We start from the raw sequence: 13,066 nt of genomic DNA, 5'->3' as shown, positions 1-13,066 counted from the left end.
AATCATATACATAAAATGGGTGAATTTTATGGTCTGTAAAATATACCTTAATAAGGAAGTTTCTTTTTTCTTTTTTTAAGATTTTATTTATTTATTTGAGAGAAAGCAAACGAGCAGCAGTTTGGTGGGAGTTGTGGGGAGGGAGAAGCAGGTCCCCGCTGAGTAGGGAACCCGATGCGGGGCTCAATCCCAGAACCCTAGGATCATAACCCAAGTCAAAGCCAGGTGCTTAACCAGCTAAGCCACCCAGGTGCCCAAAGAGTTTTCTTAAAAACAAAAACACTGGGGCACCTGGGTGGCTCAGGCAGTTAAGTGCTTGCCTTCAGCTGAGGTCATGATCAGGGTCCTGGGATTGAGCCCCGCATTGGGCTCCCTGCTGAGCAGGGTGCCTACTTCCTTCTCCCTCTGCCTGCTTCTCTGCCTACTTGTGATCTCTGTCAAATAAATAAATAAAATCTTAAAAAAAAAATTTTTTTTTAAATAATAAATATTTTATTTATTTATTTGACAGAGACACAGTGAGAGAGGGAACACAAGCAGAAGGAGAGGGAGAAGCAGGCCTCAAACCGAGCAAGGAGCCCGATGCGGGACTCTATTCCAGGACGCTGGGATCGTGACCTGAGCCAAAGGCAGACGCCCAATGACTGAGCCACCCAGGCGCCCCAAAAAATAAAATATTTTTAAGATTTATTTATTTATGGGGCGCCTGGGTGGCTCAGTGGGTTAAGCCGCTGCCTTCGGCTCAGGTCATGATCTCAGGGTCCTGGGATCGAGTCCCGCATCGGGCTCTCTGCTCAGCAGGGAGCCTGCTTTCTCCTCTCTCTCTCTGCCTGTGTCTCTGCCTACTTGTGATCTCTCTCTGTCAAATAAATAAATAAAATCTTTAAAAAAAAAAAAAAAGATTTATTTATTTATTTTAGAGAGAGTGAATGTGCATGCACAAGTGGAGGGGAGGGAGAGAATCTCAAGCAGACTCCCTGCTGAGCAGCAGCCTGATGCTGGGCTCTGTTTCAGGACCCCAGGATCATGACCCGAGCCAAAATCAAGATTCAGACACTTAACTGACTGGGCCACCCAAGAACCCCAGTAAGAATAAAATCTTTTTAAATTAAATTAAATTTATTTATTTGACAGAGAAAGAGCACAAGTAGGCAGAGTAGTAGGTAGAAGGAGAAGGAGAAGCAGTTTCTTGGCTGAGCAGGGAGCCGGATGTTGGACTCGATCCCAGGACACTGGGATCATGACCTGAGCTAAAGGCAGTCGCTTAAGCAACTGAGCCACCCAGGCATCCCTAATTACAAAATCTTTTTTTTTTTTTTTTAAGATTTTATTTATTTATTTAACAGAGAGATCACAAGTAGGCAGAGAGTCAGGCAGAGAGAGAAGGGGAAGCAGGCTCCCCACTGAGCAGAGAGCCCGATGCGGGGCTCAATCCCAGGACACCGAGATCATGACCCGAGCTGAAGGCATAGACTTAATCCACTGAGCCACCCAGGCGCCGCCCTAAAAACAAAATCTTTTTAAAAAAGTTTATTCATGCAGCACTTGGGTGGCTCAGTCGGTTAAGCATCTGCTGTCACTCAGGTCATGATCCAGGGTCCTAGGATAGCCTGCATTAGGCTTACTGCTCAGCAGGGAGTCTGCTTCTCCCTCTGCCACGCTGCCACACTTGTGCTCTCTCTCGCACACTCTCAGTCTCTCTTAAATAAATAAAGTCTTTTAAAAAATATTTTATTCTTTTAAAAAAAGTGCCATTAGTGGGAAACCTGGTGTAATCCAGATAAAGTGTATGTAGTAGAGTTAGTAGTATTGTACCAGTGTTAAAACCTTTGTTTTGGGGCGCCTGGGTGGCTCAGTGGGTTGAAGCCTCTGCCTTCGGCTCAGGTCATGATCCCAGAGCCCTGGGATCGAGCCCTGAATCAGGCTCTCTGCTCGGCAGGGAGCCTGCTTCCTCCTCTTTCTCTCTGCCTGCCTCTCTGCCTACTTGTGATCTCTCTGTCAAATAAATAAATAAAATCTTTAGAAAAAAAAAAAACACCTTTGTTTTGACAAATGTCTCATGGCTAGGTAAAATGTTAACATTTGGGAAAGCTGGGTGAGGGTATACAGTAATGTCTATATGATTTTTTATCTTTTCTATAAATCTAAAATTATCCCAAAATGAAAATTTTTTTTTAAGATTTTATTTATTTATTTGGCAGTGAGAGAGGGAACACAAGTTGGTGAAGCAGGACAGGGAGAAGCAGGCTCCCCACTGAGCAGGGATCCTGATGTGGGACTGGATCCCAGGACCTTGGGATCATGACCTGAACTGATGGCAGATGCTTAACAACTGAGCCACCCAGGCACCCCAAAATGAAAAGTTTTTTTTTAAGAAATGTGCATTTGTAATTTTGAGAGATACTAACCAATTGCCCTCTACAAAAAATAATCAAAAAAAGAAAAGAAAAAATAAGAGGAAGAAGTGGAATCCCTGTGATGATGCTAAAACCATAAGGCTTCACTATGACAATTGGCAAACCAGTTCCTCCCTTAATGAGCAAAGTTGTTTTTTTCTACTTTAATGGTATGTTGAGTAATCACCATCAATGAATTTTTACAATTTTGTTAAGCTCTTTCATATATATATTTCATATACTATGTATATTTTTCTCTTTTTTTAAGATTTTATTTATTTATTTTGATAGATGGGGGGAAAAAACACAAGTAGGAAGAGCAGCAGGCAGAGGGAGAAGCAGACTCCCCACCAAGCAGGGAGCCCGATGCGGAGCTCAATCCCAGGACCCTAAGCCAAAGGCAGATGCTTAACAACTGAGCCACCCAGGCGCCCCCAAAGTAATTTTTGAAAATATTTTATTTAGGGGCACCTGGGTGGCTCAGTGGGTTAAAGTCTCTGCCTTCGGCTCAGGTCATGATCCCAGTGTCCTGGGATCCAGTCCCGCATCAGGCTCTCTGCTCAGCAGGGAGCCTGCTTCCCTTCCTTTCTCTCTGCCTGCCTCTCTGCCTACTTGTGATCCCTGTCTGTCAAATAAATAAATAAAATCTTTAAAAAAATATTTTATTTATTTGAGAAAGAGAAAGTGGGGGGAGGGGGAGAGGGAGAAACAGACCTCCCGCTGAGCAGGGAGCCTGATGCAGGGCTTGATCCCAGGACCCTGGGATCATGACCTGAGGCGAAGGCAGACACTTAACTGACTGAGGCACCCAGGCACCCCTATATATATTTTTTCTATTTTGCAAATGAAAAACAACCTGAAGCTCAGAATGTAAATTTGGTCACAGAAGTAATTGGTGATAAAGGGCAAACTAAATCTTTGATCTTTTGACTTTGGAACAACCTTCTCTTCTAAGAACCTGTGTGGCTGAATGAAAATAACTTCTAAAGAAGTTTATTGCCCTGGAAAGGAAATGCTGTGTAAAGAGGCCACTGTCTTTAGATCAGGAGAGTTTAATGGGTGATTTAGGCCCCCTGAAGACATCCAGCAATATCTGGAGACATTTTTATTTTTTTAATTTTTATTATATTTTTTAAAGATTTTATTTATTTATTTGACAGAGATCACAAGTAGGCAGAGAGGCAGGCAGAGAGAGAGGGGGAAATAGGCTCCCTGCTGAGCAGAGAGCCCAATGTGGGACTAGATCCCAGGACCCTGAGATCATGACCGAGCTGAAGTCAGAGGCTTAACTCGCTGAGCCACCCAGGTGCCCCTGTACCTTAGAGCTTGTTGATGAACAAATACACAGTAGAACATGTGGAGGGAACATATATTTTTTTAAGACTTTATTTATTTATCTGACAGAGACACATCAAAAGAGGGAGCGCAAGCAGGGGGAGTGGGAGAGGGAGAAACAGGCTTCCCTCTGAGCAGGGAGTCCAACATGGGGCTCAACCCCAGGACGTGGGGACCATGACCTGACCTGAAGGCAGATGCCCAATGATTGAGCCACCTAGGCGCCCTTGGAGGGAAAATATTTTATCAACATCATCCTTTGGGGTCAGGGGGCCAGAGCAATACTAACAAGCCTATTTCAACATCACAAGCAGATTACTTTAAAAAATATATTGAACTTTGGGGAGCCTCGCTGGCTCAGTCTGTAGAACATGTGAGTACTTGATCTTGTGGTTGTGAGTTTGAGCCCCACGTTAGGTGTAGAGATTACTTAAAAATAAATAAAATCTTTAAAAAAAAAGTTGAACTTTTAGTTAATATAAGTGCTGAATTGATGCCTATAAATTACTTTGAAATGATGGGACACCTGGGTGGCTTAGTTAAGTGTCTGCCTTCCGTTCAGCTCATGATCCCAGGTTCCTGGGATCAAATCCCACATTGGGCTCCCTGCTCCATGGGGAGCCTGCTTCTCCCTCTCCTTCTCCCCCTACTTGTATTCCCTCTCTTGCTGTGTCTTTCTCTATCAAATAAATACATAAATAAATCTTTTTTAAAAATTACTTTGAAATGCAATAAAATATATGAGGGATTGATGGGTGCAGTAAAGAATAGATAGATATGTAATAAAGCAAGTACAATAAAGTGTTAGTTATAGAATCTAATGGGTGGGAATGTAGAAGTTCACTATATAATTGTTTTTTAATATGTATGAAAATTTTTTTTTTTTTAAGATTTTGTTTATTCATTTGAGAGAAAGAGCTCATGAGCAGAGGGAAGAGACAGAGGGAGAAGCAGACTCCCTGCTGAGCAGGGAGCCCGACTCGGGACTCGATACCAGGACCTTGGACATCATGACCTGAGCTGAAGGCAGATGCTTAACCATCTAAGCCACCCAGGTGCCCTGTGTCTGAAAATTTTCATAATATTGGAGGGGAAATCAAAGCAGAGATTCACACTCTTCTTAGTAGACACTGGAAACCACATTGCTGATTTTGCTGGGTGACCTCAGGCAAGTTACTTTTTTTATGTCAATTTTTTAAAAAATATGTATTTATTTATTTTAGAAGAGAACACGAGCAGAGGGAGGGACAGATGGAGAGTGGGGGAGAGAATCTCAAGCCGACTCCCAGCTGAGCACGTAGCCCAACTTGGAGGTTGATCTCAGACCCTGAGATCATGACCTGAGCCGAAATCAAGAATCAAGAGTCAGACACTTAACCAACTGAGCTACCCACACACCTTCAAATTGTCTTTTAGCATTTTATTATTGTTGTTTTTTTTTTTAAAGAGTATTCTTTATGCCCAGTGTGTGGCTCACACTCAGGATCTTCAGATCAAGAGTCACATGCTCGGGGCGCCTGGGTGGCTCAGTGGGTTAAGCCTCTGTCTTCGGCTCAGGTCATGATCTCAGGGTCCTGGGATCGAGCCCTGCATTGGGTTCTCTGCTCAGCAGGGAGCCTGCTTCCCCCTTCTCCCTGCCTGCCTCTCTGTGTACTTGTGATCTCTCTCTCTCTGTCAAATGAATAAATAAAATCTTTTTAAAAAGAAGAAAAAAAAAAAAAAAGACTCATGCTCTGCTGCCTGAGCCAGGCAGGCAGCCCAGGATACTTAACTTTTTAAATTTTCATGTGAAACGTGGTCATTGTTTAGCTCAAATGAGATACTAGTATTGCAAGGTTCAAATGAAATAATGTGAAGGCACTTTGAAAAGCATAAAGCACTCCAAAATATAATGCATTGTCATTGGGAAGAATGAGTATTTGGCCAATTATATGTCATGGCCCTGGGTATTCTTGACAACTCCCCACATAATGACATTAGCACTCTTTTACCTGCTTTAAGTTGGAAGTACAGAACAACCATTTCCATAACAATTTCTGTCAAATAGTTTTCAAATACCTCCGGACGACCTAGATTCCTATTCTAAGAGGAGACACAGACTCTACCTTTATAACTTTAATATTTTTTTGTTGTTTTACTTCTAGATTCCAAGATCTCCACTTAGGGCAGTGGGAATCTTCTTTGACTCTGGAACACAGGGCAGGAGCTTTACCATTGGCTGGCCAAGAAGGAGGAGGCAGAATGTCTGCATTGTTACACCATAGAGTTCAAACTTCAAAAGACTTTGGGTTAAACAGTATCATTTACTCTGCAAATGATTATGTCTTTCCCTGTCCTCTATGATCATCACAAACTAATGAAACACCTTTCAGGTCTTATGAATTCAGGTTACACTGTTTCCCAGATGCTCTGGCACCTGATTCAGGTAGGATTGGACTGGGTTTTGTGGGCAATGGTGGAAAGGACAGAACTCATTTTTCCCAGTCTCCAGTTCTTGTTCAGATTAAACACTAGTGCACATAAATAAATAAATAAACATTAGTGCGTATGAAAACTCAGTTAACTAATCTAGGTTGTTGTGTAAAACCGTATTGAGGCTAGAGAAATGCTTTAGTTACTATATGAGGATTTTAAAAATGTATAATGCTGTGACAGGCAAGGGCAAGGGTTCCTTCACTTTTGTTTTTGTGTGTGTGTGTATGTGTGTGTGTTTAATTCTTTTCAGCGTAACAGTATTTCACTTTTGTTTGATGGCTTAAGCAAATGTTCTGTTGGAGGGTGTGATTTGGAAACAGTAGCTAACCTGTTTACATTTTACTGTCTGTACTAATATTATAAATGATTTTAACTTCGTGTATGTGTTGTATGAATGTATATCCATGCTGATGGGCTTATGCTTTTTCTAGGGCCTTTGAAAAATGGAACCCAACTCTCTGAGGACTAAAGTCCCAGCTTTCTTGTCTGATTTGGGGAAGGCCACATTGAGGGGAATCAGGAAGTGTCCCCGATGCGGCACATATAATGGAACCCGGGGACTGAGCTGCAAGAACAAGACATGTGGAACCATATTCCGCTATGGTGCACGGAAGCAGCCTAGTGTTGAAGCTGTCAAAATCATCACGGGCTCCGATCTGCAGGTTTACTCGGTGCGGCAAAGAGACCGAGGCCCCGATCACCGATGCTTTGTGGAGCTAGGCGTGTCAGAGACGACAATCCAGACTGTGGACGGGACAATCATCACTCAGCTGAGCTCGGGGCGCTGTTATGTCCCCTCGTGCCTGAAAGCTGCCACCCAGGGTGTGGTGGAAAATCAGTGCCAGCACATCAAGCTGGCAGTGAGCTGCCAGGCCGAGGCCACCCCTCTGACGCTGAAAAGCTCGGTCCTGAATGCAATGCAGGCCTCCCCAGAAACCAAGCAAACCATCTGGCAGCTGGCCACGGAACCCACGGGTCCCCTCGTACAGAGGATTACGAAAAACATTCTGGTGGTGAAGTGCAAGGCGAGCCAGAAGCACAGTTTAGGGTATTTGCATACCTCCTTTGTGCAGAAAATCAGTGCCAAAAGCTTGCCTGAGCGCCGTTTCTTCTGCTCCTGCCAGGCTCTGAAATCGCACAAGTCGAATGCCTCCAAGGAGGAAGTGGCCCAGAGATGTATTCACTTCTTTGCTTGCATCTGTGCCTTTGCCAGTGATGAGACATTGGCTCAGGAATTCTCAGACTTCCTGAATTTTGATTCTAGCGGTAGGTGGTGTGTTGACACGGTTACTCTGTTTTTCTAAAATGGCAATGAAAGAGTTCCACTGATGGCATTTGGAGCTTGTCCTAGCAACCTTCAGAAGCAGTTGCTAGATAATTCAAATGAAAAACATTCCTTCTTTTAATCCTAGTCAGCACACTTGCATAAAGGTTGGTTGGTTGGTTGGTTGGTTGATTGGTTGGTTAATTGGTTGGTTGATTGAAACTAATGATCAGGAGGCTTGGACATTTTCACTGAGACAGTGAATCTAGCAAAAGTTAGCTTATCTTTGTTTCACCTTTTTTTAAAAAAACTTTTTCACAGATGCTTTATGTTAATAAAAACAAAGAATAAACAAAACAAAAAAACTTTTAATTTGGGGTGCTTGCTTGTTATCTTTGAAGACAGGGAAAGCTATTACCTGCTTGAAAGATTTTTAAAGATTGTACAGCAAGGCTTTTGTTATAGTTTTTAACAGAGTTTATCTTGTAGATGCTCTTTATTTTCATTTCTTAATGATCAGTTGGCAGTAGCTCCCAACTTTTTAGTTTAATTTCTCTGTAAAGTCTTTTATTGTGTTAAGGGTCCATGAATAAAAACCCATGTCTTGGGGAGTTCTTTAAAGGAAATTATTTTAAAGTAGGCAATCACTCCATAATTTATTTTTATTTTTTTTATTATGTTCAGCTAGCCACCATAGAGTACATAATTAGTTTTTGATGGAGTGTTCAATGATTCATTAGCTAAGTATTCCATAAGTTATTTTTTATAAATTAATTTTTCTATGGGCAGGGCCCCATACTTACTCTTGGATGGTATTAGTAATTAAGAAATCTGTTGTATTTTAGGTCTTAAAGAGGTTATTGTGCCCCAGTTAGGTTGCCATTCAGAATCGACCTTAACAGCTTGTGAGCCTACCGCCTCCAAGCCAAAGAAGAGGAAGAAAGAGGAAGTCCCTGGTGAGAAGCCGTTTGGGTTGTTTGTTTGGTGGTTTTGCTGTATTTTGTGTTTCATTGCATCTTAGCGAATATGGAAATAATGTTTGTTATGTTTTTTTCCCCAAAAAACGTTTTATCGTCCATTGATGATTCTTTCTCAAGTGGAGCTAAGGGTTGGTTCTTTTGGCCAGGAATAAGATCCAGCCAGACTCTGCTTTTATTATTGTATATGTCTTTTAGCCCTTAGACATTTGGACTAGTTTTATACCTTAATCTGCCTTAGGACAGTATCGTGAAGTTTTTATCCATAGAGTGTGTTTAAAAATTTGTGACAATGGTTAATTATATTTTCCAAACTAATTTAAGAGTGTAGTTTCTTAGCTTCATTTTCAATATGCAGCACCGTATATATATTTTTTCTTTTTTAATATAAATGTACCAATGTCAGTTAATGTAAGTGTACCAGTGTACCAGTGTACCAGTTACTCAGATAAGTTCTAGTAAATAAGTATTAAAAGACCTAGATTCTAAACAAAAGAAAAATATTCCAGTCCAGTGGGTAGAAACATTTTTGTGGATAGAGTATTTTTAGAGGTGGTTCAAATGGTCATGCACAGGAGTTTTGGTGTCGGGATGGTAGAGAAAGATGGAGACACAAAGGGACATGGGCATTTCTGTTTTTAAGAATTCTGACAGCAGGGCGCCTGGGTGGCTCAGTGGGTTAAGCCGCTGCCTTCGGCTCAGGTCATGATCTCAGGGTCCTGGGATCGAATCCTGCTTCGGGCTCTCTGCTCAGCAGGGAGCCTGCTTCCCTCTCTCTCTCTCTGCCTGCCTCTGTGTCTACTTGTGATCTCTGTCTGTCAAATAAACAAATAAGATCTTTAAAAAAAAAAAAAGAATTCTGACAGCAATATAGAACAGAGATTGTTGTTAAATGTTTATTTATTAATCTTTCCCAAGAAAATCTGAAATTCAAAAAGGAAGTTCTTTTTTTTTTTTTTTTAAGATTTTATTTATCGAGGCGCCTGGGTGGCTCAGTGGGTTAAGCCTCTGCCTTCGGCTCAGGTCATGATCTCAGGGTCCTGGGATAGAGCCCCGTGTAGGGCTCTCTGCTCAGCAGGGAGCCTGTTTCCCTTCCTTTCTCTCTCTGCCTGCCTCTCTGCCTACTTGTGATCTCTGTCTGTCAAATCTTTTTTTTTAAAAAAGATTTTATTTATCATTTGAGAGAGGGAGAGCGAGTGAGCATGAATTTTGGGAGGGGCAGAGGGAGAGGGTGAAGCAGACTCTCCACTGAACAGGGAGCCCAACATTGGGCTCGATCCAGGACCCTGGGGTCATGACTTGAGGTGAAGGCAGAGGCTTTAACCCACTGAGCCACCCAGGCACCCCGAAAAAGAAAGTTCTTATCCTTTTACTCAGTAGACCTGATTCTAAATAATTGTGGTTTTGTTTGTTTGTTTGTTTGTTTTTAAAGATTTTATTTCTTCGGGGCATCTGGGTGGCTCAGTGGGTTAATCCTCTGCCTTTGGCTCAGGTCATGATCTCAGGGTCCTCGGATCAAGTCCTGCATGGGGCTCTCCGCTCAGCAGGGAGCCTGCTTCCTTCTCTCTCTCTGCCTGCCTCTCTGCCTACTTGTGATCTTTGTCTGTCAAATAAATAAATAAAATCTTTTTTAAAACTTTTTTTTAAAAAAAGATTTTATTTCTTCTCTGAAGCAAATAATGTATTATATGTTAATAGCAATTTAAAAATTCATCTTAATTTAAAAATAAGATTTTATTTCTTTATTTGTGAGAGAGAGAGTGTGCAAGCACAAGCAAGGGGAGAAACAGGCAGAGGGAGAAGCAGGCTTCCCTCTGAGCAAGGAGCCTGATGCAGTTCCAGGACTCTGGGATCATGACTTGAGCTGAAGGCAGACTCCTAACTGACTGAACCACTCAGACATCCCAGCTGTGGAGGTTTTTTTGTTTTGTTTTTTTTTTAAGATTGTTTTATTTTATTTATTTTTAAAGATTTCATTTATTTACTTGAGAGAAACAGAGAGATGACAGAGGGAGAAGGAGATCCCCGCTGAGCAGGGAGCCTGACTTGGGGCTTGATCCTAGGACTGCACGATCATGACCTGAGCTGAAGTCAGACATTCAACCGACTGAGCCACCCAGGCGCCCGTATTTATTTATTTTAGAGAGAAACAGAGATTGTGTGCATGTGTGTGAGAGCAGGGGGATTATAAATAATCTTTCATAAGAAAATAATCCTTGATATAGGAAAAACATTTTGTCCACAGATACTCATTTTATAGTTTACTGAAAAATTAGAAACAAGGGCCTACCACTAGGGATAGTTAAGTAAACCATGATAAAGCTACTTGATAGAATATCAGGCAGCCATTAAAAATTATTATAAAGAATTATAAAATTATTATAAAGGATTATTATAGGGGTGCCTGGGTAGCTCAGTTATTTGAGCATCTAGCTCTTGATTTTGGCTCAGGTGTTGATCTCAGGGCTCTGGAATTGAACCCTGTGTCAGGCTTCACGTTCAGCTCAGAGTCTTCTGAAGAGTCTCTCTTCCTCTCCCTCTACCCCTCCCCTTGCTGGTGCATGCACACACACTCTCTCTCTCTCTAAAATAAATAAATATATATATATTTTTTAAAGAATAATAGGGGCACCTGGGTGGCTCGGTGGGTTAAGCCTCTGCCTTCAGCCCGGGTCATGATCCCAGGGTCCTGGGATCAAGCCCCGCATCTCTCCTGCCTCTCTGCCTACTTCTGATCTCTCTCTCTGTGTCAAATAAATAAATAAAATTTTTTAAAAAATTAAAAATAAAAATAAATAAAAAAGAATTATAAAGAACTGTTTGGATTACTCAAGTAAAAAGCAATGCTCAGTTCAGTTTGAGTTTCACATAAACAATAAATAATTTTAGTACAAGTATGTCCCATGCTGTATTTGAAATGTGCTTATATTAAAAAAGAACTATTTGGGGGGGCGCCTGGGTGGCTCAGTGGGTTAAAGCCTCTGCTTTCGGCTCAGACCATGGTCCCAAGGTCCTGAGATCGAGCCCCGTGTCCGGCTCTCTGCTCGGCGGGGAGCCTGCTTCCTCCTCTCTCTCTGACTGTCTCTCTGCCTACTTGTGATCTCTATCTATCAATAAATAAATAAAATCTTTAAAAAGAAAAAAAAGAACTATTTGAAATTCAGAATTTTCTTTTTTTTTTTTTTTGCTTAATTTGGCAGTCCTGGTACAATCACAGTTACTTAAAATCACAAAACCAGCAAAATTAACTATTCACACATACACACAGAGACAATAAATAGTTCACCAGAAAATTGATAGTGATTTTCTGAGAGGTGGGAGCAGTGGGTGAGTTTTTTTTCTTCTTTTCACTTCTAGGTCCCCCACCCCCACCCCAATTTCCTGTAAAAAGCATATAAAACTTAAAATGTTATGTATAAAGTCTGATGCTAATTCTTTCTAGAAACTGAAGCTAACTTAGAAATGACCAAAGATTTTTTATGTTTTAGACTCTTGAGAAATTTATGTTGAATCCATTTCTGTTCTGCAGACATGTTATCAAACACTGTAATGATTTGTGGTTTAGGGGCACAGATGAACAGTTCACTACTGCCTCAGGATGCAGTGAGCAGTCATCTAAGGAAAAGTGGCCTGAAAAAACCTGTGGTTGCTTCTTCATTAAAAAGGCAGGGTAAGTTTCCCTTCCCCAGGGTAGGCTAAAGGGGTGGAAATCATCCTAAAGAATCCCAGAGCTATATAATGGAAAGAAATGTTGCGAGTTATCCCCCAGAGAGTGCTGAGATAAACGGGAGCTGACCCTGAGGTTGAGGTCTGTTCTGTTCCACTGGTTTCTAGTCCTACTCAAAACCAAATCATGTCTTTTAAAGAACAAATACAAAAGAAATTACTTTGGGTTTTGGTAGCACACGTTCTATAGGATATTTTCTTTTTGTTGCTTGTTACCCACATGCAGTTGGTATGGAGCCTCAAGGTTGAAGAAGAAACATATCTTATAATTATGCAGTGGTATTTGTTGAGAAACACAAATATAGTCGGTTCTCCAAAGTTGTAAGTTTGGGGAACCTACTGGCTCATTTGGTAGAGCTGGAAACTCTTGATCTCCCGGTCATGAGTTTGAGCCCCACATTGGGGATAGAGATTACTTTAAAAAATAATTAATAAATAAAATAAGAATCAACATGTGTTTAAAAAAAAATTAAGTTTGAAAACCTGCCTAAAATCAGTAGCATGGGTATCATTCTGAACTAATGAGACAAAATGACTTAATTTGCACCTAATTTATATTTTTACTTTACTTTTTTTTTTTTAAAGATTTTATTTATTTATTTGACAGAGAGAGACACAGCAAGAGAGGGAACACAAACACGGGAGTGGGAGAGGTAGAAGCAGACTTTCCACTGAGCAGGGAGCCCAGTGTGCTTGATCCCAGGACCCAGGATCATGACCTGAGCCAAAGGCAGATGCTTAGCGACTGAGCCACCCAGGAACCCCATTATTTACTTTTCTCCTCCAAATAATTAACCTGTGCATTTGGAAATCAACATTTTCTTAACTCTCATATATTATGGCTGTGTGATTAAAAAACAGACATCATCCCTGCTCTCGTACTATGGTTTTGA

The 13,066-nt window shown here is 41.3% G+C and overlaps 1 protein-coding gene across 3 annotated transcripts in view; it reads left to right on the top strand.

Moving 5' to 3' along the window:
* The window catches only part of C7H2orf42 (chromosome 7 C2orf42 homolog), a 32,517-nt gene that overhangs the window by 7,881 nt on the left and 11,570 nt on the right, over positions 1–13,066 (top strand). The window contains exons 2-5 of one of the 3 annotated variants that reach the window (XM_032352360.1): positions 5,876–6,156; positions 6,638–7,472; positions 8,316–8,426; positions 11,977–12,117. In XM_032352360.1, coding sequence (XP_032208251.1) covers positions 6,650–7,472; positions 8,316–8,426; positions 11,977–12,117 — 1,075 coding nt within the window. In that variant the 5' untranslated portion in view covers positions 5,876–6,156; positions 6,638–6,649. The remainder of the gene's footprint in view (positions 1–5,875; positions 6,157–6,637; positions 7,473–8,315; positions 8,427–11,976; positions 12,118–13,066) is intronic. The other 2 variants (XM_032352361.1, XM_032352362.1) reach the window with 2 other exon arrangements.

The sequence above is a fragment of the Mustela erminea genome, chromosome 7, assembly GCF_009829155.1.
Source record: "Mustela erminea isolate mMusErm1 chromosome 7, mMusErm1.Pri, whole genome shotgun sequence".
Taxonomy (NCBI): Eukaryota; Metazoa; Chordata; class Mammalia; order Carnivora; family Mustelidae; genus Mustela; species Mustela erminea.
The sequence above is the reverse complement of the archived record's forward strand: the minus strand, read 5'-3'. Positions and strand labels throughout refer to the sequence as shown.